The 23,968-nt window shown below is 48.6% G+C and overlaps 4 protein-coding genes across 14 annotated transcripts in view; 1 reads left to right on the plus strand and 3 right to left on the minus strand.

The window, feature by feature from the left end:
- The window catches only part of RHOA (ras homolog family member A), a 46,710-nt gene extending 37,237 nt beyond the window's left edge, over positions 1-9,473 (minus strand). For 4 of the 6 annotated variants that reach the window (XM_069475689.1, XM_069475691.1, XM_069475692.1 and 1 more), the window contains exon 1: positions 9,317-9,473. The gene's annotated coding sequence lies outside the window, so the exon portion shown is untranslated. Of the gene's footprint in view, positions 1-5,222; positions 5,300-9,316 lie in introns of all 6 variants that reach the window. The other 2 variants (XM_069475687.1, XM_069475690.1) reach the window with 2 other exon arrangements.
- Positions 9,474-9,741: 268 nt separating this feature from the next.
- Positions 9,742-13,242, plus strand: TCTA (T cell leukemia translocation altered). The gene is made up of 3 exons (XM_069475705.1): positions 9,742-10,143; positions 10,480-10,534; positions 11,605-13,242. Exons 1-3 carry the CDS (start codon positions 9,921-9,923, stop codon positions 11,645-11,647), a joined length of 321 nt encoding a protein of 106 aa, XP_069331806.1. The 5' UTR covers positions 9,742-9,920; the 3' UTR covers positions 11,648-13,242.
- Positions 13,243-13,368: 126 nt separating this feature from the next.
- On the minus strand, positions 13,369-18,769 carry AMT (aminomethyltransferase). 5 transcript variants are annotated; one of them, XM_069475699.1, is made up of 9 exons: positions 18,463-18,765; positions 18,193-18,360; positions 17,601-17,681; positions 16,089-16,220; positions 15,637-15,715; positions 15,193-15,338; positions 14,928-15,108; positions 14,394-14,549; positions 13,369-14,291 (listed from the first exon to the last, which is right to left on the minus strand). In XM_069475699.1, exons 1-9 carry the CDS (start codon positions 18,592-18,594, stop codon positions 14,113-14,115), a joined length of 1,254 nt encoding a protein of 417 aa, XP_069331800.1. In that variant the 5' UTR covers positions 18,595-18,765; the 3' UTR covers positions 13,369-14,112. The 5 variants fall into 5 exon arrangements, with proteins under 5 accessions (XP_069331800.1, XP_069331801.1, XP_069331799.1 ...); XM_069475700.1 differs by lacking the exon at positions 16,089-16,220 and having other exon boundaries at positions 18,463-18,769; XM_069475698.1 differs by having other exon boundaries at positions 14,928-15,338; positions 18,463-18,768.
- A 106-nt stretch (positions 18,770-18,875) lies between these two features.
- Positions 18,876-23,719, minus strand: NICN1 (nicolin 1, tubulin polyglutamylase complex subunit). Of its 2 annotated transcripts, XM_069475704.1 has the most exons (6): positions 23,563-23,719; positions 21,917-22,093; positions 21,555-21,668; positions 20,880-20,951; positions 20,439-20,543; positions 18,928-20,364 (listed from the first exon to the last, which is right to left on the minus strand). In XM_069475704.1, the coding sequence occupies exons 1-6, from the start codon at positions 23,692-23,694 to the stop codon at positions 20,323-20,325; spliced, it is 642 nt and encodes a 213-aa protein (XP_069331805.1). In that variant the 5' UTR covers positions 23,695-23,719; the 3' UTR covers positions 18,928-20,322. The 2 variants fall into 2 exon arrangements, with proteins under 2 accessions (XP_069331804.1, XP_069331805.1); XM_069475703.1 differs by having other exon boundaries at positions 18,876-20,543.
- Between the last annotated feature and the right edge of the window lie 249 nt (positions 23,720-23,968).

Consider the following 23,968-nt stretch of genomic DNA (forward strand, 5'->3'; position numbering starts at 1 on the left):
TTTAATTTCTTTCTCCAAATAAGTTGTTATAAACAGTATGGTACAGAAGATTATCACAAAAATAAAAGTCATCTAGTCTTTGGAAGCTAAACTTGAAATTTTTAAAGGAAATTTTAAGACATATAAATATCCTGAATTTCATTAAGAGGAATAATGAGCTTAGTGTACATAAAAACTTCCTCCAACCCTGGGTTTTGTTGATGATAGTTTCTATGTGAGGGAGTAGTGTCAATGCAAGCAGTACAAAAAACATTTTGGTTGAAATTTAGGTACAAAGTGTCATAGTGCAGATAAGGAAATAACTACATATCCCACGACACTAACATAAAATTATAAAACTCAAAGCATATAATCACCCTTGGCCAAAACAATAAAATATCCTATAACTCAGGCTGGTAAACCATGATTTCTTCCTTCTTTCCTCTGCCCTGAATGTACCCCACCCACCCTTCTTCCTCCACTGAGTAAACCTCATACTTAAGGCTAAGTCATTTCCTCTCAAGGTCTTCCCTGAGCTCCCTATTTGTTTCTTTCTTTCTTTCTTTCTTTTTTTTTTTTTTTGGAGACAGTGTCTCACTCTGTTGCATGGGCTAGAGTAGAGTGCTGTGGCATCAGCCTAGCTCACAGCGACCTCAAACTCCTGGGCTTAAGCGATCCTTCCACCTCAGCCTCCCAAGTAGCTGGGACTACTTCAGGCATGCACCACCATGCCCAGCTAATTTCCTCTATATATTTTTAGTTGTCCAGATAATTTCTTTCTATTTTTAGTAGAGATGGGGTCTCACTCTTGTTCAGGCTGGTCTCGCAACTCCTGACCTCGAGCGATCCTCCCGCCTCAGCCTCCCAGAGTGCTAGAATTGCAAGCGCGAGCCACTGCACCCGGCCTGAGCTCCCTATTTCTTTATTTATTCATATTTTTTTGACACAGGATGTTGCTCTGTTGCCCAAGCTAGAGTGCAGTGGTATCATCGTATCATAGCTCACTGCAACATCAAACCCCTGGGCTCAAGCCATCCTCCTGCCTCAGCCCAGCTAATTTTTTCCTTTTTACTTTTTGTAGAGATGGGGTCTCCCTATGTTGCTCAGTGTTGTCTTGAAACTCCTGGCCTCAAGTGATCCTTCCACCTCAGCCTCCCAAAGTACTGGGATTATAAGTATGAGCCACCACACCCAGACTGAGCTCCAATTTAAATGCCCCCCCTTAGGTTCTCTCCCAGCACCTCTCATTTCTCTCTGCCTCACTTATCACTCTCTTCCAAAGTTTCTTCCTACCAAATTCCATTAATTTAAGAATCTGTCTTATTCACCAATGTCAAACAAGCACAAGCATAAAGCACGTTCATGCTCAAATAAATTGTTGAAAAAAGCAAATTTCCAGGAGCAAAGAAACATTATATAAGCAATCTGAGGCACAAAGATTTAAAAAAAAAAAAAAAAAAAGATACAACAAGATCAGCTGTGCACAATAACGGTGAGGCTACCACTTAGGATACCTTGTTTTAGTCGTTCAAGAACTCGTAGAATTATAGAAATTCCACATGTAATCAGAAGTTTCAACTATCTGTAACAGAAAGTGCTAAAATTCAGATCCTCCCTCTGAAATTATGTGTTCTCAGTTTAGACAACTCTCTAAGTCTAACTGGCCAGTAGCTGAGTTCACAGCAGTTTAGAAAAATGCATACTTGGGTGAAAAACAGGTGTAGCCTGTGACAAGAATGTAGGATATAGAAAACTCTATAAAAGCCAGGCTCAGCCAGGCGTGGTAGCTCAGGCCTGTAATCCTAACACTTTGGGAGGCTGAGGCAGGAGGATTGCTTGAAGTGAGGAGTTCGAGACCAGCCTGAGCAAGAGCAAGACCCCATCTCTACTAAAAATAAAAAGGAATGATCTGGACAGCTAAATATATGTAGAAAAAAATTAGCCGGGCATGGTGGCACATGCCTGTAGTCCCAGCTACTCGGGAGGCTGAGGCAGAAGGATTGCTTAAGCCCAGGAGTTTGAGGTTACTATGAGCTTGACACCACGGCACTCTAGCCCGGGCAACAGAGCTAGACTCTGTCTCAAAAAACAAAACAAAACAAAAAAAACTTTAAAGCCTTTCAGGGAAATGTTCCTTATTTTGACTGAGTGGTGATTACAAGGGTGTATATATTTATTAAAACTTATCAAACTGCCATTTACAGTGGGTGCATTTTATTGTATACAAATTACACCTTTAAAAAAACCTAAGGTGATTCCAATTTTAGGACCTGAATTCCAAGTTGGAGAAGAGCCTTGCAAACCACCGTTTTTAAGCACAGGGACCCAGTAATGAGCCCTATTCTATTCTTCCAAGAATTAATTCTTAGGGTGCTACTCCACCCACTCAAAATCTCTTCCAAATTAAAGAACTGTGATTGTTAAATACTACAGACTGTAACCTGAATAGTGAAAGCTTTAGGGCTAAGTGCTTCTCTCTCACTCAGCCCTCATAGTTGTTATCATTCCCTTTTCACAGAAGAGAAAACTAAGTTACAAAGGGGTCACCTTGTTGTCAAGGGTCTCAAGCTATCAAGCATCAGAGCTGGTATTTTAACTGTCAACCTCTCTCCAGAGCCTATGCTTTTAACTAAGACACTCTACTGCCGTTTCTGAACTTAAGATGTTCAAAAGATAAACAGAGCTTCCTTCTAAATAACTGGAAAAGTTAAACAAGAGATTCCATCCAGAAAAGAACTTTTCCACAAAAAACTCTCAACATGGTATTTCCAACAAAGCTGCCAAATCACATAATAAAATTCTCTTGCAGCAAAAAATTGTATATTAACAAAATCTTACAATATTAAATATCCATCTTAAATTTACTTCCTTAGGCTTTCAAAGCCTACATCACAAATAACAGGGTTACAAAAAAGTACCCCAGTGGCAAAGCATGTGCTGAGTCCATGGAAGAAGCACCAGAGAGCCACACTCATCTGCACCATAGAGGCTTAAATACACCTGCCATAAGAATATGGTAAAGATAACAATGTACATACAGCAAAAGTAGAATTTTCAACCATATGCTTAAAGTAAAAACATAAACAATTTTTTTTTGTTGTTGTTTTTTTTGTTTTTTTTTTTTTGAGACAGAGTCTCACTCTGTTGCCCGGGCTAGAGTGAGTGCCGTGGCGTCAGCCTAGCTCACAGCAACCTCAAACTCCTGGGCTTAAGTGATCCTACTGCCTCAGCCTCCCGAGAAGCTGGGACTACAGGCATGCGCCACCATGCCCGGCTAATTTTTTTTGTATATATATATTTCAGTTGTCCATATAATTTCTTTCTATTTTTAGTAGAGACGGGGTCTCGCTCTTGCTCAGGCTGGTCTCGAACTCCTGACCTCCAGCGATCCACCCGCCTCGGCCTCCCAGAGTGCTAGGATTACAGGCGTGAGCCACCGCGCCCGGCCTAAACAATTTTTAAAAATAATGGACTTGGATTCTTGTGCTTTAGAGCAGCCATGAGCTTCAGAAAATAAAAATCTATATTCTTTTGTCCCTTCTTCTTGCAAGAATTCATCAGTTTTTATATGCGGACTGCTTTTTAGGGCCCAGAACATTCTCCCATAAATTTAGGAAACTATGGTCAGGACATAAAATTAGCAAAACTGGAAAACTTAATGGAAACTATAAAAGAACAATAACCCTGAAAGATAAAGTCTGCATAACTGGTACATTATGAAATAAATGCTTCTAACTTCATGATTGAAGACTCTTCAATCACAGTTCACCAAACACACATAGCAGAAACAACATGGATTAGAAGTTGTCCAAGGCCGAGCGCAGTGGCTCACACCTGTAATCCTAGCACTCTGGGAGGTCGAGGCAGGAGGATTGCTTGAAGTCAGGAGTTCGAGACCAGCCTGAGCAACAGTGAGACCCATCTCTACTAAAAGTAGAAAAAATTAGGCCAACTAAAATATATATATATATATATACACACACACACACACAAAATTAGCCGGGCATGGTGGCACATGCCTGTAGTCCCAGCTACTCGGGAGGCTGAGGCAGTAGGATCGCAAATAAAAAATAAATAAATAAATAAAAGTAGAAAAAATTAGCCAGGCAACTAAAAATAGAAACAAAAAATTAGCCAGGCACCGTGGTGAGTGCCTGTAGTCCCAGCTACTCAGGAGGCTGAGGCCGGAGGTTGCAGTGAGCTATGCTGATGCCAGGGCACTCACTGGCACCTAGCCCAGGCAACAAAGCGAGACTCTGTCCCCCTAAAAAAGAAAAGGAAAAAAAAAAAAAAAGTTGTCCAAGAACCCTTAAGTTATAAAAAGGTGGTAGCAGCAAGTAACAGTAGGGGGAAAAACCTCTACCTCACCATCTACTCTTCTGCATTTTCTGTAGAAAATACCAGACCAGGATATTTATCATGTTACCAACTAAATTAAAAACTGCTACTAGCCAGGCATGGAGGCATGCGCATGTGTTCCCAGCTCCTAGGAAGGATGAGGTGGAAAGATCACTTGAGGCCAGTTTTTATGCTGCAATGCACTCTGATGGAGCCTGTGAATAGCTATCGCGCTCCAGCCTGGACTACACAGCAAGACCCTGCCTCTTAAGTAAAATAAAATAAGCTTCCAACTATTTCCCTGATTTGTAATGAGTTCAAAATATCTGAACAGGCCCTGGATAGGCTGTGGTACCTACAGTTAACATTGCTCCCTCCCCAAGCCGGTATCACTGCTGACCCCTCTAGTAAGAGGGAGGATTATCCTTTGATCTTTATTCTATAGTTGACTCATTTTCTATTGAAAATTAGACATATCAACAACACAGGCAGTAAATTACACATGATCAGACTACTCAATCAAAAAAATGAAAATTTAAAGATGAAGAATAGAAGAGATAAAAAGGAATGGTCCACAAATAAGAGAAGTATGTGTGTCATACGGTGAGTTCATCTCCTTAAACGTTAAGCAAGGCAGAGGTTTCGAAATATAATTTCATCTAAGGAAAAATATGTCACTTGGGATAAAAAAACAAAAGAAACAAACTTATAGGACTATCTTATGGAGATGTAGGAAAATTAAGTACAGAAAAAAGTTCTGAAGCAAGATAAAGATCTCAAGACCTGTGGACAAGAGAATCATTAATAGTGATGATATATATACCCACATTTCCAGAATTTACATTAACAATAATTTCTCTTCCATGGAGAAAGGGAAATGGAAGAAAAAACTTCTATTTACATACCTTACAAATGCCCTGTAGGATGCACGGCCTGGGTGGCAAAAGTTGTACAAAGTACCTTGAACTTCTGAGATGAAAGGCTATAAAACATAAAAAATATCAGGAATCATATCTATTCAATTTACAAGGAAAAAAAACAAAGGACAGGATGTTAATGGGCTTGCCCAAACTTCCATTAAGTAACTCTTCAGTGAAGAGTCCAAGAGAGGGAAGAAGTGCAGAATTGAATTTTTGACATACCAGCAAATTTATCACATTTATACAACTCTTGGCCTCTTTCACTTAACACAAAATCTAAACAATCAACCTTATTTTCCAAATATTATAAATTAATGTTGCCCTTTTTAAAGCAAAAAAAATATGGAAACTAGTGAATCCTCTGTAAATTTTCCCCAACATTGTATAATAAAAATTTTCAACCATATATCAAAGTTAAAAGAATTTTACAGTGACCACCTGTATTCTTACTACCTAGACTACAGTGAACATTTTAATAACTTGTTTCATCAAATTACAAAATTACATTTCCTTTTTAACACAGGTGTTACGAAGAAATTACAGACTGAGGCTGGGCACAGTGGCTCACACCTGAAATCCTAGCAGCCTGGGAGGCCAAGGCAGGAGGACCACTTCAGCTCAGGAGTTCAAGACCAGTCTGAGCAAGAGTGAGACCCTGTCTCTTTAAAAAAAAAAAAGAAAGAAAGAAAGAAAGAAAGAAAAAGAACTTACAGACCGAAAAGCAACTGTCAGAAAACTAATGACTTCAAATAAAACAGGCTGAAGTCATTAGGTCAAGGAAATTATAAGATTAGGAAATCTTTTTGATGTTTTTGTCAGAAATTATCAGTATTAGTTTACTATTTAAAGTCAGAATGGATCCAGATATACTCCTACTCACAGTGACTGATTCTAGTTTTGGGTTTTTTTTAATATCAGATCATGTCATTCCCCTACTAAAAAACATGGAATGACTTCTCATCTCAGAACAAACCAAAGAACTTCCCATCTCCTAAAGGCCCTACATGATCTGGCCCCTGTCCACTTCTCTAATCTCATTTTATCTCCCACTTGTCCTTTCACTCCACTCCAAACTTATTTCATTGGCTGCCTGTATTTTCCTCTTTCCCTTCACTTGAAGATGCTATCATAAATACACTTAAACACATTTACCCATTCTTCTAAAAAAAAAAATCAAACTCAGTTTGGTATAAACTCCATACTGGTTGCAATTTAACAGAGTGTATTTCATATTTTGATTATTATTAGCTATAAAAATGTATTCAGAATCATCTGGAGGAAGCACCAATAAACTGAGACCAACACCCAGTATGAGCAGCTTCAGTGCCTGATTTTCAGACACACGACTACCATAATTACGAGCATATGAGGCCTTCACTTAATACAGCACCACAGATTAAAAAATGAGTCACTTGAAATAGAAACACTTAAAATAGGGATTTTACAGTAATTACCAACTTCAAACAGTCTTGGAATTTTAATTTATTAATCTCACAAATACTTAACAGTGAGCATGTCCCCAAGCAGAGTATATAGCAAAATACTTTTAACAAGTTTAAAATTTAGTTATGTTAACGTGTAGGCACAAACAGTTCCACTGGACAGGTGCATAGAGGGATAAACTAAATGTAGGGGAGGATAAAATACTTAGGAACCTTTTAAAACCATAAACATGGCTAATTTTAAAATCCAGTGGTTATGTGCCATTTATCATTAACACTAGTAGCCAAAATGCAATTAAACCCAAGGTGTTGTCTACAGAAGCCCATCAAGCTCAAATTAGGAGAGTTAACATAAATCTCTCAGCTCTAGCACAATTAAGAAGACCAAAGTAGCACCCAACCACCACCACCACCGCCACCACCACCACCTTCCCCTCCTCCTCCTCCTCCTCCTCCTGCCCCCCTTCCTCCTCCAGTCACCACATGGACTCCACCCCATCAGCAACACCTAAAGAGCCACCTGTTTTTACTCTCCTAATAACTTACACTCTCACATGACCAGGATAAACTTTTAAAAGGAGTTAACTGACAGAAACAGACCAGGACTATGAAAATACTCCAACAATCCCACATACATGTGCATAGGAGATTGTTTACGTGATATAACCCTAACCCCAAATCAACAGTCAAAAGGGTCCACAGTTGCCTAAAAACATCTTAGCCTGAATTAATTATGTTGGCTTTGGAGCAGGGAAGTCTGGGCCTTGCTCTGGAAGTTGGTCCCTCAACAAGAACCAAACACCTAAAGCTATGACTGGGTCAGCCAGGGACCCTGTGCATTCATTTATCTCCTTCAATGGATTGAGGGACCATCCAGTTAGAGGGGAGAGCGCTGTGAAAACTAATGAACTGGAATTTGTTTGGCAAATGAATTTTTCAGATTCTCCAAACTATGCACAATCAGCAAGGTATCAAAGAAGAAACACTGAAATAAGCTGGAAGTCCTGAATTTTACCTGACTCTAGGCCAGCTATTTGGGAGTACATGAAAAAAACCTAACAGAGAAAAAAATAGTTCTGGTATGCTCCTGACTAGACATATGATCTTGGGAAATTTATTTAAATCTCTGAAACTCAGTTTCCTCAACTGCAAATGGATTGGATTACCAGTCCTGAAGGGCCTTTTACATATAAAATTCTGGATCTATGAAGAAATAGGTCAATCGCTATACAGTATTTATATTCACGTCTTCCTTCCAGCACAGGTTTTTATGAGAGCAAAGGGTGTAAGTCTAGCACTAGACTTTGACTCAAAATAAGTTGCACCTTACCCATTTTATGTCCCCAAGAGCCATCAGTGCTCTACAAAAGCAGATGGAACGAATCAAGACAATTTCAGATGGAACGAATCAAGACAATTTATCAAGAGATCCTTCAATTAAGCCATTTTTTACAATTAAGAACTAGTCTAGTATTTTCAGTGCAAACAATGTCACTTGTGCCAAATGCTCAAACAATTTCCCCACCCACCGATCTAGCCATGTCTAAAGTAACAATCATCCACAAGGTACACAGTACACATCTGTGTGTGTGACACTAAGTGGTTGAAAAATTCTCACCACATACATTTTAAAGTATGGGCTTTTTGTTTTTTTAAATGTTTTTTCCCCTTTAAATCTGGCAGAGAGTAGTATAATCTGATTACACACCTGCAAGAAACATTTCAAAAGAATGTCTTAAAGACAAGAACTAAACAAGTCACCAACAAAAGTTTTAAAATTAGAACTACGAAAAAACACAAGTGGGGCCAACTCTGAGGTAAAACGGATGCCAATTTTCCACCATAACTTACTAAATATGGTTTTTGGCCAAATCAATTTGGATGAAAGTTGTGCTATTTAATGAAGACGACTTGTTACTGTGGATCCAGTAAGCACAGATGTTTAGGTGCTTCCTAATAAAGGTAGTAATTCAGACTAAGCAAAACTCCATCTATTTTCATGCAACATCGCTTAAATCATTACAGCGTTTTTTTATTTTCAACTGGAAAATACCCTTTTCTTCAATACAGTCCTAAGATTTCAACATAATCTTTTACTTACACAATCTCCAAGAGTACTGCATTAAAAAAAGAAAACCTACCCAAAGCATAACTGGACTTCAATCAGTATTAAAGGGTGATTCACGTTTCACATTAAATGCAAAAGGCAAAATGGAGTTGTAAAGAGTTTCTTTCCCATTTCAACTCTGACAGCCACGCGCGCTTTGCAGCGGCCGGCTACATTGCGCGGTCGTGGGGCCCGTCTCGGAGCCCCCGCCCTGCCCAGCGCTGCTGGGAGAGAGGAAGCGCCGGGGACCGCGGGCGGACGGCTTGGGCTCCACCAGGCCGGTCGGGCGGGGGAAGGGGCACTGAGGGCGAGGCGACTGGGCGCGCTTCCGGGGACTGCGCGGGCGGGGCCGCCGCCTCGGGGCGCGGGGCCCCGGGCCGGGCGAGGAGTCACGATCTGGGGCCAGGGGCGGCCGGCCGGGAGCAGCAGGTGGGGCGCGGCCGCGGCGGGGCGGCAGGCGGGTGGCCGGAAGAGTGCCGGGCGGGCGGGCCCGGGGCGCCTCGGCGCTAGGAGGGAACCTTCCCGCTCACCTCAGGCGACGACTCCGAGTCCGGCCTCTTCCCACCGAGGACTCCTGTCCGCCAGTCGCAAGCTCGGAGACGAGAACCGGTAGCACAAGAGGCGACCGCGGACTAACGAGAGAACAGACGGAGGACCGCAGGCGGCGGGCTGGGAGCGCGAGCGAGCGAGGGCGGGCGGCGGCGGGAGGGCGGGGAGCGACGTGCGCGCCCCCGACCGCCCAGCGGGCTCGAGCCGGCCACCGTCGCGGTCCCGCGCACGCGCGCACCCACAGCTCAGCCACGATTGCCCAGGAGCGCGTCCACGCCCTAAAAGCTAGGTGCTTAACCAATCATTGCAGCCGCGTAGGGCATCACGGGAACTCCGGGGCTATAAAAGACCTGGTTGCTATTTTATGCTCCCGGAGTCACTCATCCTTTAAGTAAGTGGGGTGGGGCTAGGTGCGCGTGCGCGCTTTTAATACTCCTCCCTAAACTGCCAACTCTTCGCGCAAGCGAGGTACGCCCTCCCTGCCTGGGTTTACGCGTGCGCACTAACGAGTGTGGCCCCGGAAGCCCGCACGCCTGCGTAGTGGAGACTACCGTGACGGTACCCTGGGCAGGGCACAGGCCAGTCATGGCGGAGCCCTGGTCGGGGCAATCCTTGCAAAGTCTGCCGGCCACAGCGTTAGGCGCGCTGGGCGCTCTGGGCAGCGAGTTCTTGCGGGAATGGGAGGTGCAGGACATGCGCGTAACCCTCTTCAAGTTGCTGCTGCTGTGGTTGGTGCTAAGTCTCTTGGGAATCCAGCTGGCGTGGGGGTTCTACGGGAACACGGTGACCGGGTTATATCACCGCCCAGGTGAGGCTCCCTACGAACCTCCGTGGGCTGACTGCCCCCACTCCCACTAGACTGTACCATTGGGTTCCTCAGACTCCCTCAAGAGCCTCATCAGAACTTAACGTTGTACCCGCATCCATGCCACCATACCATTGTATATCAGAATCCCCACCAATCTTCCCATCACATTGTAACCGTTCCTCAAAACCCTCACCAGACAATACCACTAGTCTCTTAGGACCCTAACCAGACTTCCCACCAAGCAGTACCAGCGGCCCCCTAACCTGAACTGGGCTGATACCTGCTCAGATCCCCAACCCCAGCCTGTTGCAGCTCTGGATGTGTTCCTGCTTCCAGGTCTGGGCAGTCAGAACGGATCCACACCTGATGGCTCCACGCATTTCCCTTCGTGGTGAGTAAATCTGTCTCTACCCCAACCCCACGCTTGGGAGTCCAAGGACACTTGTGTGCTGGTGATGGGGAGGGGAGTTATCACAATACAGGTCACCAGCTTAATGGTTTTTGCAGCAAGCTTCAAGTCTGCACGTAGAGCTCAGGCTTAAAGTTGGGGTATCGCCAATATTTGGACAGTCCATCAGCGACCTGTGGGGTAGGGGGTTGTATTGTCATATTAAGTGGCAGGTCTTTTGGATTCCACTCCCTGCAAGACCCTTAGTTGGGAAGGCAGGAACCTCCGTCCTCAGCACACTGTCTGACCTCCTGAGGGTTAGCCTCCTCATCTGTAAAACGTGAACTCACTAATCAGGGCATTCATTCAGCTAATCTCTGAGCTCCTGCCACATGGCAGGGACCGCACTAGCCCCAGAGAACATGGAAAACCCAGGCCCTACTCATAGCGGGGAGCCAGAGATTTTTAAGAGAAAGATAGCAGTGCAGAGGCAAGGGTGGTCAGGGAATGCTTCTCCCAAGAAAGACACCTAAGCTGAGGTCAAAGGCCATGGGATGGCAAAGTGCACCAGGTAAAGGGAATGGATAGAACAAGACCAAGGGGCAATGACAAGGGTGACATATTGGAAGAACAGATGAGGCTGTGATGCTTGAGCTTATTCATGGGAGCATGTTGGGCCCAGGGAGCCACTGAAGCATTGACTCAGCAAGGCTGGCTGTGGCCTGATCTAATATGCCTTTATAACTGCCTGCTTCCTGGCAAGTAGATAAAGGGTCAAAGAGTGACGGCTAGAGGCCACTTAGAAAGGCTGCCACTGCCCAGGTTTGTCTCAAGCACCTAGAGACGGATGGCAATGCTATCGTAAGGTGGGGAACTCAGGAGGAAGAATGAGTCTGCAGGGGGAAGTTGGTGGGCCCAGGATGGACTGTGGGAGATCAGCAGAAAGGTCTAGATTGTAATGTGGCCTTACTAAGCCCAGCTAAGCCCCAGCTGGCTGAGGAGAGCCAATCTCAGGGATTGTTTTGCTGTCCATGGAATAACCCCTCTCTCTTCTCTCTCTCCATCACTTTCAGGGAAATGGCAGCAAATGAACCTCTCAAAACCCACAGAGAATAAGAGAAGGCAGCAGAAGTGTCACCAGGGCCATGACTGGGTCTGCTGGCTTCTACACGGGGTTCTGCTGCTGCCCAGACCCCAAAGACGACTGCAGGGGGCTCAGGGTTGGGGAGAAGGAATATCCCAGTGCTTGCAGGGCTAGGCCTCCACTGCCCTTGGCCTTGCCTCCTCAACAGCTCTAGGCACTGGGAGAGTGAAGAGTTGGCCTCTACCCTTATCTGGGGGCCTTAAGGAAAGTTGTGTTCCTCCTTGCTCAGGAGTCAGAGCTCAGGAGAAGCCTCTGGCTTGGGGAGGCCAATAGTCCCTCTTTTGTCTTGGTTCCTTCCTGTCCCTCTTCCTAACCCCCTGGGATGTGATCCCATAAAGATCTGTCCCTCTGAGAGAAAGCCTGAGGTTTACCAGCTCTGGGATTTGTAAGGGAAATCTGTTTTCCCTCAAGCCCTGAGTTTCCTGAATTTCTTTGGTTTTGCTTTGTTGGCAAGGAGCCAGGGAATCCTGGCCTGGGCCAGGCCTTATACTGTATGGTTACTTAGCTGACCATTCAGGTATAAGGCAGGGTGTCCCTGCTGGCACCATCTAGACAGAGGCACCAAACACCCACCTCCCTAGCCCAGCTAGACCTCTCCAGGTATTAGCCAAGCAAAAGAAAATTGTCATCTTCCAACTGTCCTATTAATATTCCTCTCAGTCCTTCCTAGGGGTAAGCTGGGTGTCTGAAAGGCAGAGCCCACTAGCTAAGTCCTTGGGGTGGCCCCCACTGCTTAAGTGCCCAGGGAGTCTTGGGTCTGTACCTTGCCCTCTCATAGGGAGGTACTAAGCAGTTAGTACAAAATGGCTCAATCATGCCCTGCAGCCTCATCATTTCCTATCTGGACCTGGTACAGAGAGGGGCCTCAACCTAAGAGCCTACAGGCGCAGCTCCTCCCCACTAGCACCATCTGAGCCTCCAGGAACCCTCAACAGGAAAGCCACAGGCCAGGCAAGCCCTGCCACCTTTACAATGGGCATAGGGAGCTTCCCAAGGTGTAGGTAACAAATGCCCCCACAGAAACACCAGTTCCTGAAAACATTTTGGCCCTGGACCCGCCTCCTTCTCTGATGGTCATACTTCTGCCTCCCTCTGCTGGGCCACCAGCTACCTTAATGTCCTACTGCTTGCTTCCTCTCTGTTGGATGTCACATTTCCAGTTGGCTGCCTTCACCTAGGCCATCTTTGTGGTAGAGGTGCACTGGAAGTGGGGCAGCACTGAGCTCCTGTACATGTTCCCCACTCCAGAGATGTCTTCTGGCTGGCAGGATGATGGTCTTCACAGCCCCAGGCCTACCCATTAACACCACCACACACAGAATCAGGGGTACGTTTCACCCCAGGCTCAACTGAGGACGTGGCTTATTAAACATGGAAGTGCATCAGTTGTGTGGTTATTTAGACACGACCAGGGTGTGCATGCAAGTGTGGCAATTGGAGAGGGAACATTCTGGAAGCTGTTGCCCCTCAGGACCCAGATGCAACAACTTGCAGAGATGGAGAGGTGATGCCAGCTTCCTGGAGAAGCAGTGATGGGTGCCCAACAGGGGCAGTATCCCCATTACTTCTTATAGACCTGGCATCTCTCAAGGGAAACTATTCTAAGCCTGTCTTGGAGGCCAGGAAGGCAGGCTTTGTGTTGGCACTTCAGGAGCCCTGTGGAAAAAGAACAATGAAGCTAGAGACTATGGCAAACAAGAAGGAAGTTCATTTAATATTTTTCCAGGACTCCAGTCCAGTAATGGGTCCCAGGGGTGAAGGTCAGCCCAGGGTAAGGCAAGTCCAAGAGGAGGCCCAGCCTGCCCTACAGCAGCCCTGGGGCTCAGAATAGGTGGTGAGCAGCAGGCTAGGCCTACTTGGGAATGTGGAAAGGTGAGTCCGTGTTCCCTCAGCCATCCCCAAGTTTACACACAGGCACAGCAGCCCTACTGAGCCAACCCTCGGTGAGTCAGGAATCATTCCTGCCCAGGGAGACGCAGGAGTTTGCATTCATGGAAGGCAAACTGGTGGGGGTAGCCTAAACCCACACTGTCCATGGTAATAACCCTTGTAATGTGAGAAACCATGGTGAGGTAGGTTGGGCAGGTTTTATCTTCCCCACAAAAGTGAAACTTCGCTTCACAATCAGTACCTGGCAGAGTGGGTAAGATGGCAGAACCAGTGTGTCTCCTTGTCCTCCAGCAGGGAGGAGTAGGGTCAGTGGGACTGTGGACTGAAACAGGACATTGGGTGAGCTGGTCCATCACTCAGAAATGGGGTCCTAAAGTTGGAGTAGCATGGGTTGGGTGGGATGAATAGGTAGTATGGGCCCCTCAATAGCCAGCTTCTACTCTAGCTGCCCACCCCAGTGAGTTCTGCCTCAGCTTCCTCACAACTCCTTGTAGGATGCCCTCCAGAGCAAGACTCCTGTGGAGGAGGGCCCTGCCCTGAGCCATCCTCACTTTAGAGTGTAGTAGTTTGTGGGTACAAAGGGCATCTTGCTAACCACAGCCATCTGCTGCTTCCGCCGCACCTCTACCAGCAGCAGCGTCCCTGGCCGACTATACTCATAGGGCACGTAACCCATGGCCACGTTCCTCTTCAGGCAGGGTGAAGGGCAGCCACTGGTCACGGTACCTGTCCAGGCATAGGCCATGTGTTAGCACCACCCACACAGCTCAGTGCTCCCACCCTTCTGGGGAAGAGACAAAGACTCCCCACCTTCCCTGGTCTACCTACCAATCACAGTACCCTCTGTGCTCAAGATGGGACTGTGTGCCCGCATGGGGGCTCCCTCACACATCAGCCCCACACGCCTCCGCTGCACCTTGCTCTTCAGCTGGGGAACAATGACTTTGGCTCCAGGGAAGTCCATAGCAGCTCGGCGGCGCTTCCCTGGAACATGACACATCAGACATAAGCCACAGCCCATAAAAGCCCTCACTGCAGGAGGTCTTAGCTACCAGGACCCCAAGTGACATCTAACTAGCATCAGGTTCCCTTCACTTGGGCTACCCCAGCGTCTATTCCTTCCCTGTACTGCATTTAGTCAGCCAAGTACCTCCTACCCCCTAGAGGCCATGCTGCCCACCTGCTGAGGGTCCTCAGTTTCTAATGGTTGCCCACAGTGACACCTTCATAGAACAGAGGCTCAGGAAAGCTGAGTCACTTGCTCCAGGATACTCAACATTAAGAGCAGTCATGGGCTGGCTGGTCTCATTAAAGTTCACTCCAACCTCCAGGACCCCATCCTTCAGTGCTAGCCCAGCTCACCCAATGTCCAACCGAGGCTGCCCTCCACAGGTGTGGTACGTTCATCAATGTCCTTCCCATACAGGCAGAGGCCTGCCTCCAGGCGCAGGCTGTCCCTGGCCGCCAGCCCTGCCAGCTTCACCTCTGGGTTTTCCAGCAGAGCTGCTGCCAGGTGGACTGCCCCTGCTGCTGGCACCGAGATCTGCATAGCACACCAGAAAGCAGGTGGGCAGCTGTCCCCCCAGTTTTGTGCCCTGTACCACCCCACACCCACTTCCTGACACACCTCTACACCATCCTCTCCTGTGTAGCCACAGCGGGTCACACGGCAGCCGGACACGCCAAACACTTCCATCACAGCACTGGTCATGAAGGGCAGTTTCCTCAGGTCATCTGCTACGCCAGCCTGCAGTACCTGGGCCGCAGTGGGTCCTAGGCCCAGGGAGCCAGTGACCAGGTATCCAGGTCCCAGCACCCCTCAAAGCTAGACTACAGCCCTTACTCAGCGACCAGAATAAGCACTGAGCAAGTCTTACACTGCAAGTAGGAGACAATGCCCTTGTCCCTAGCCTTGTGGTAGGTGGGGGGAGGACAAGATACCAAACTTAGAATAATGGCACACAAATACCACACCGTCCAAACTTTCCTCTTGGTTTGACCTTCATGCTAGGCAATTGATAAAGCCAGGAAGGCAAAGGTCAGCTCTCTAACCCCAGCCCAGCCCTCTCACCTTGCAGGGCTAGCAGGGCATTATCCACCACCTCCAGGCCCACATCACTGCCCTTGTTCTGAAACTCCCTGACCTTGTTCTGAAAAGAAAGAAATACCATATTAGCCTCTGGGACCACTCACTGAGCACCTACTATGAGATGGACATGGCAGAGCTGGGTAACAGAATAGTGGGTTGGTTCCCATCTTATAAGGCCACATAGCTACTAAGTGCTAGGGATGACCCAAGCCCAGGACTGCCACATCACTAGAGGATGCTCACTTAAGGAGCCAGGGTCAGCTTCACCTCCCCACCTCCCCGCCCCCACCAAACCCTACCATGCTCCTGGGAGGGCCTACCTGTCTCACAGCTGTTCATTCACTCAAGGAGCCTTTTCTGAGCTCCTGTCCTAGACAAGGATGCTGCTCTATGAACGAGGAAGACAAGGTGCATAGAACACACAGGGGCTGTACCTGCATAAGGGCCAAGTCCTTGTCGCAGCAGCCAGCGTTGGACACCACATACAGGTACCCCTCGGAAGTGTTGGTCACAATCAAGTCATCTAAGATGCCTCCAGCCTCATTGGTAAATAGTGACAGTGTCCCCTAGCACCAAAGTGGAGTGCCTTTGCCTCCAGATCCAAAAGGCCAAGGTGAAGGGTGAGCCTGACATACCCCTAGACCCACTTAGCCACCACAAAACTTACAAGCCCTCATGCTAAGGGCTCAGGGTATGCAAGGTGCAAGGCTGAGCCCAAGTCAAGGAGACAAAAACTTCCTCATGCACTGAGCAAGTTTTCATCCCCTCCCCACCTTGAGGGGGCCTCCTTGATCTGGTGAGGCCTCTGTACCCCTCCTCACTCAGTATTGAGAGCCCCATCTCATACTTAAATCTGTGACACCTAGGAGGTACTGCTTCATCCCACCCAGGCCTGAGGTAATAAAGCCCATGCCTCAACCCCCAGGACAAAAGCTTCAGGCACTCCCAACCACTCCACAACAATGCCCCCAAAATATTGCCCTTAGCCTCCCTACTGGGTAGATGAAGAACCTGAGGTTGAGAGGTCACATGAATTACCTGGGGATTTTATTTAAATGAATGTTCTGGGTTCGAGCGGGGCAGAGGGGGTGGTCCCTCCGCGGCTGTGGCTGCTAGGACCAGCCAGGCCCCCGAGTTGGACCCCGACTACCCACCGCTCCACACAGCCTGGGACTCCCTCTTAGTTTGTGGTGACGCCCACTCGCCGCCCAGAGCCCACTGAGGAAAACTTGACTTGTTTTTTGTAGGCTGGACGGGGAAGCAAAGTTTGAAGAAATGGAATTTTCAGGCCGGGCATAGTGGCTCACGCCTGTAATCCTAGCATTCTGGGAGGCCGAGGTGGGTGGATCTTTTGAGCTCAGGAGTTGGAGACCAGCCTGAGCAAAAGCGAGACCCCCGTCTCTACTAAAAATAGAAAGAAATTATATGGACAACTAAAAATATACAGAAAAAATGAGCCGGGCATGGTGGCGCATGCCTGTAGTCCCAGCTCCTCAGGAGGCTAAGGCAGAAGGATTGCTTGAGCCCAGGAGTTTGAGGTTGCTGACGCCACGGTACTCTAGCCCGAGCAACAGAGTGAGACTCTGTCTCAAAAAAAAAAAAAAAAAAAAAAGAAATGGAATTTTCTGTTAGAGAAAAACTCGTCAAAAGCAAACACTTTTCTGATTAAAGGAGAGCGTGTCCTCCATAAGATGGAAAAAATAAATAAACATATAAAATGAATGTTCTGATTCAGCACATCTTTGAATAGCAAGGGGTTAAGTAGTGCAGGTCAGAGAGCAGCACAGAAACCTGCTGTGACAAGACCCCACCCTGCAGATCGCTAGATGTCTGGAAATGACTCCGGGACTCTGTCCCCAAGACTCCAAGCCCTGAAAAGCTGTGTCTGATTCTGTTTGCTGGCTCATGACTGAGAACATTCATTGAGCAGAAATAAAAGGGCCCACCTGGTTTGGCTTTAGCTCCGCAATGTCTCCAACCACTATACTCTCCATCAGCTTCACCCGGTCACTACCAAGTATCTTGGTCTGGGGAAGAGATTGAAAGGCCTCAGGCCACTGCAGCAGCTGTAATCCAAAAGAACACTAGGCAAGGAGGTATCCTCCCTGCCATGCACAGTGCAATCCAGCCTAGCCGAAGTGACTGACCAGTGTTTTGGTTCCACAAGCAGCACAGGCCCACCTCTGATTCCCCACATCCCGACCAGGGGAGGTCAGGGTACTCGAGAGGACTTACCAACCTCCTGAAATACCCGCTTTTCCAATACCCAGCACAGTGGATAAGAGTGGGTGTCAGCCCTGGAAACTCTAGGATATTAAGCCACTTAGTGGGAGCAGACTGGAAAGATTAAGATGATCAGGAGACCCACTTAGTTCATTTCCTGGGAGCCTTAGTCTGAACATGACACCACCAAGGCTTCTAGCTCTTCTGGGAGGGCTATCTGCAGAATCCAGCTCCCAGCAAACAAAGCCAGGGAGTGCACCACTATGACCAGGGAGGAAGGCCTAACCTGGCAGCCAGCCTGCTCTCCTGGCTTACCTGCAGCATGTGAGACACGTCAAAGAGCGAGCAGTGCTGGCGTGTGTGCAGGTGCGAGTCAACGTGACTGTCTCGGTACTGCACTGGCAAACTCCAACCAGCGAACTCCACCATTTTCCCACCGTGGGCCAGGTGGAAATCATAGAGCGGTGTCCGGCGGAGCACATCCTGCAGGCAGCCAGGCTTAGTGCCACAAGGGCCCTAGCCCCTGGCTGCCTCCCTCCCCCACCCTCCAAAATCAGCACCAAAACCCAGCACCCACTATCCCACCTGTGCGCAACTGAGCTGACGACCCAAGACAGAGGGAAGTTCCTGCAGGCGAAAGCCCAGACGGGCCACCATGCTCACTGCCAGCCGCATCGTCGCCTGCAACCGGTGCAGACAGCGAACAGAGGCCGCCATTCAGCCAGGAACGCCGGGAGATGTAGTCCAGGCCCCTGCTCGGACAGGTCTCTCTCCCGCGCAGAGGATCACAAAAGGGGGCGGGCAGCCCCCAGGGCAGGCTGGGATTTAGAGCAGAGAGCGCAGGGACTCCAGATTGCAGGGAAACAGCCTCCGGCTCTTTCTGTTGGCTATTCAGGGCGGGTCAGGCGGAACCACAGCTGGGGGCTAGACCTCCCCCTCCAGAACTGCCTTGTTCCAAAGGGTCAAAGTTCTGGAAAGAGCTGAAAGGCCTGAATCACACATTCAGGACCTCAAGGATGTAAGGTCAAATGGGGGGTGGGGAGGGTGGAGAGGTCACAGGAGGGTGGAGCCAGCCTGGCAGGCAGGCAGCACCACAGAAGGCAGCACCACAGTAGCCTTACTTCACACGGGGTCCCCAGCTCTCCCACCAGACAGACATAGGCAGCCAACACAGTCATGCATTTCACAAGTATTTATTGATCTTGCTGCATAACAGGGACACAGCCATGACTGAAGCATGATCCCTGCTACCCCAGGGTCCTCTTCACTCACAAACACACTGAGGACCCTTGCTCCCTGAACACAGGACTTCGGTTATCACCCTTTTAGAAGACGCTGAGTGGGGCTAAGTAAGTGACCCTGTGGGTAAAGACACCACCTACAAGAACTCATGGGCGAGAGCAGAGGGTGGCCACCAAAAAGTGGCTGAACTTCCTCCAAATAACTGTTAAGCCATACACATGTCCAATTGTCCAGGTCCAAAACACATTGCAGTACTGTTTCATAATAATCCTCAGGGACAATGCAAGGAAGAACCAGAGGGAAGCAGGATTTTCTCATGAAGAGCAGCCTGCATCATTCAACAGTTGGCCTGTGGTAATGGAAGACCTCAGTCTCTTAAAAGGCACCAATGAGAACCCTCACTTGGACCTACCCCCTACCAAGGTTGATCTCTCATTATGCTGAGCATGACTCTCGGAAAGGGGCACTTGGGAGAAGGGACAGGGATATGCTTTGGGCTGTGTCACTTGGCAGACAGGTCCCAGGTCTCATTCTCAGGCCCCCACCTTGCCAGAGGCACCTGCCTAAGCCCAGTGGACTCAAGCATTTGAACATATATCCAGGAGCCAGCGCAGGGACGGAGGGACTCAAGCTACCCAAATCCTCAATTTTGTTTCCTAGGCAGGCAGCAGAAGAGTTTAGACAGGAAATTTCTTTTTGTGGGCATAACACAAAGGGAAAGAAGGCCACTAGGGGGCACAAAGGAAGAAATGGGGTTTCTGTTTCTTCCTAAAGCTTCCCAATCTACAAGAATGCCATGGCAGCAACGGCCTTCCAGGTTAGATGGAGCAGGTTTTAATAGGTATTTTCAGCCTAACTGCATTTAGGGTGAAGGAGCAGGCAAAAGACAGGAGTGTGAATATTGGCAGGAGGGACAGAGGGTCCTTGAGGATTCTTAGTAAGTATAACTGGAGTGTTGTTAGGGTAGAAGAAGAAGAAAGAACTGGGTTGCAGCCAGGTGAAGACAGAGTGCATCCCTGCCAGGAGTTCATGCTGAAGCAATACAGTAAGCCCCCAAGAATCTTGAATCTGTGAACATGGCCCAGACAGTACAGGCATGCAGGCAACACTCGGAATGCACAGGGAACACACTTCGGCCTCTGGTGGCCCAAAACAAGCCTGGGTGGGCAAAGAAAGGCCAATATCTTGGCTAGGAGCAACCATTCAAGTGTAGGACAGCAAGTTCAGGTCATAACAGCCATCCACCTGCAACACAAAAGACCATCAGGTCTGACCCGCTCAGGGCAATATAAGCCAAGCAGAGGGAAGCGATCACTCACATCAAAGCGGCCGATCCTTGCAGAGGTGTGACTGGCCCGGATCATCTCTGTCAGCGCCCACATCTGCTGCACCTCGGAGGATACCCTGCTGGGGTCTGGGAGACCCTGCTCCAGAAGGAGGGGTCAGTGGCCATGGGTCTCTCCCCAGCAGTGCCCTTAGGGTTCCAGGGAGGACAAGCTGGGCTAGGGACCCACGAGCTGAGACCAGTAAAATTCCCAGATGACTTGTGAAACATAAGGTTGGGGCCTGATGTTCAGTAGGCAGCCCAGCCCCATACCACAGATGCCTCAAATCCCATAGAGCACCCAAGAGAAAGATGGCACAGAGTAAACCAAGGGTCCTGGGTCCAGCCCCAGATTCTTACAGAAAGGGGCCCACCTGGGCCTGTGCTGGACACCAGAACCATTCACATGTGGCTTTTACCCAGGGAAAGGGCTTACCTCAAGTAGGGGGACAGGTTGCTCACAAGGGATTGGGTGGGAGAGCCACTTGGGGAAGGTCATGGAGGGGCTCTGCAAAGCAAAGGCATACTGCCCTGAGTGAGGCAAAGTGGGAGAGCTCTGGGACCAGATTCCAAGTCTTTTTTTTTTTTTTTATTTTTTTTATTTTTAGTAGAGACGGGGTCTCGCTCTTGCTCAGGCTGGTCTCGAACTCCTGACCTTGAGTGATCCACCCGCCTCGGCCTCCCAGAGTGCTAGGATTACAGGCGTGAGCCACCGCGCCCGGCCCAGATTCCAAGTCTTGGGAGTAGAGAGAAGGGCCCCTGAGCCTCAGACACTGGGAAAATACTGTTCAGGTGAACCACAGAAGCCCAAGGCACCTAAGCTCTGTTATGCAGGAGGTCTCACAAACACAAGCAGCAGAGGTGTCTCCTGGCATCTAAAAGCTCCAGCTCTGAAAGTGGCAAGTAACTCCAAAGGTCAGGGGATATGGGGACATGGTCTCACCTCTCATCATGAACTTCCAGCATTCACACTCAGTTAACTTCCATGAAAACCTCTTTCTGAGTCACACCATCCTTACCCATCACCCACCCCACAAACCCAGCTCTCCCAGGCATAGTGGGAAGCCTCCTGGGGAAAGGGCCAACCAACAGCTCTGAGTTAGTCACTTACCTTTGGTCCCTGCTGATAAACCTGCAGCTCCTCCACTGTGAAAGACAGCCACAGTGGTGATGGCTGTCGAAGAATCAGGCGTAGCTCCAGTACTCTGGCCATGTCACACAGCATCTGACACACACACATACAAGGACCCAGCAAGGACCCAGCTCACTGCCCAGGAGCCTCCCAACCAGCAGTGAGCCAAAATGCTGCCTCCCCAGGCCTTTGGGAAGGAAAGAACAGTAATCCCTCCAAGGCACTTGCTTGAAAGCCAGGCCAGCCTTGCCCCTTCTTCCCTCCTGGTATACTGATCCAATCCCCAGGCCTCCTGTAAGTCCTCATCTTGATTGCCCTGGCCATACTGAGGCCCAGCTGACCTGGTGCTTGAACAGCGATACATACTCCTGGGCTCCCTCCTCACTGTGTGGATCGGGCATCAGACAATAGTCCCGCAGACAAGTTACCCACTTGGCCGGTGTGTGCATCGAGGTATGCTGACGGACGCGGATGCTCAAAAAGGCTGTGTAGTAATTCTTAAATGTGATCTCCTGTAACTAAAGTACACACAACCCGTCACGACAAATAAGACCCAGACCCAGGGCCTGAAAGGCTCAAAGGCACCATCTCCTCCTAACCTTGGAATAGACTATGGACTCTCCTACTAAACTAACAATTTCAACAAGCATCACTAGACCCAAAGACAATATTGCTTTCCTAGAGGTGCTCACAGTCTAAATGAGCAGGTCATGCAAACAAAACACCACCACCACTGATCTTGCCACATGTCCAAGATGCTACTAGAGATCAGAGCCCTAACCCTCTGAGGAGGCAAAAAATGTACAAATGAGGCCTAAAGGAGAAAGAGTTTGCCAAGTGGACCAGGAAAAGTAAGGAATGTAAAAGTAGCACATACAAAGAAGTACCAGAAGGTGAAAGAACCTGGTGTACCATGGAATAGCTAGTGATTCAGCCTAGCTACAACAGTGGTTCTCATCACTGGATACTCATCAGAATCACCCAAGGAAATTTTTTAAAATAGAGGTGTCCAGGCTCCACCTCAAATCTACTAAGTCAGGATTTCCAAGGTCAGGCCCATTAGTTAAGTTTCCCAGCTGACAGTAAAGAACAGCATGGGGGAGAACCACATACTACAGCACAAAGCACACAGGGCACAGAGGCAGGTGGAGCACAGACATCCAGTGGCTCTGAATGCCAGGCCATTGGAGGTAGGCCTTTTTTTTTTCTCTCTCTCTTTTTAATGTCCTGAAAATGCTGCGCTGTGGCAGAGGTAGGATTTTTTTTCTTTTCTTTTTTTCTACTTTGAGACAGGGTCTCACTCTGTTGCCCAAGCTAGAGTTCAGTGTCATGATAATGGCTCACAACAGCCTTGAAGTCTTGGGCACAAGGGATTCTCCTGCCTCAGCATCCGGAGTAGCTGGAACAACAGGCTTGTGCTACAACACCTGGATAAATTTTTTTAGTTTTTGTAGAGACGAGGTCTCCCTATGTTCTTCTGGCTGGTAGAGGTGGGTTTTGCCCTCTGTGTTAAGGTCATGCAGTATTCAGTCCCTGTGAGCTGATGTGGAAGTGCAACTAGAGATTGGAGTCATTGGAGGATCCTGATGAGGTACTTGACCTCTGGCAGGGTCTGTAGGAATGGGGAGGGGGCAGGTTTGGGGGTAAATCATTGTTTAATGATCCATAGCCATAGCCAGGGACAAACTGACCCCTCACCTCTACTTGGTTCACTGTATTTCCAGCACCACCTAGCCTACTCTCTGGCACCTCTGTGCCAGCATTGTCCTGGACGTCGGCAAGAAACGTTGAAGAAAATAGGACAGGAAGCTCTATTCTAGGAAATATGTGTTAACTCAAGGAGTAAATAAATGAATGATTAACTTATTTGCAAGGACAAGAGACACTGCAGAGGCCTTCCTTGTAAAAGATTAAATGCCTGGAAAACGACCGAGTTCTCAGGTCTACGCTTCCCGGGGCCCCAGTCGCGCCCACGGGGCTTGCTCACCTCGAAGGGCGCGACGCTGGGGAAGGTGACATCGATGACCAGCACGCCAGGCCGGCCATGGGAGGTCCGCACGTCGCCCACCTGCAGAGCTACGGTGCCTTTCACATGGCAGGGCACCGACACGCGGGACATGATACCCCCAAGCGCGACCAAGCGCAACCGCTGCTCGGGTCTCCAACCACCGGTCCTTCCTGGCGCCCCCCCCCGCAAAGCCTCATGAACTACAACTCCCGGGAGGCCTCGCGCTGGACCAGCCCAGCCAATCACCGATACTCAGGGTGGGCCAGGAGTCGGAAGTGCCTGCGGAAGTTCTCCTTCAGCCAATAACCGCGGGAGCCTTAGAGCCCACCAGGGGCCGGGCCGCGCGCAGCAAAGGGTGGGTTTTGCTGTGTCTAAACCATTCTTG

This window comes from Eulemur rufifrons, chromosome 7, assembly GCF_041146395.1.
Source record: "Eulemur rufifrons isolate Redbay chromosome 7, OSU_ERuf_1, whole genome shotgun sequence".
NCBI classification, from domain to species: Eukaryota; Metazoa; Chordata; class Mammalia; order Primates; family Lemuridae; genus Eulemur; species Eulemur rufifrons.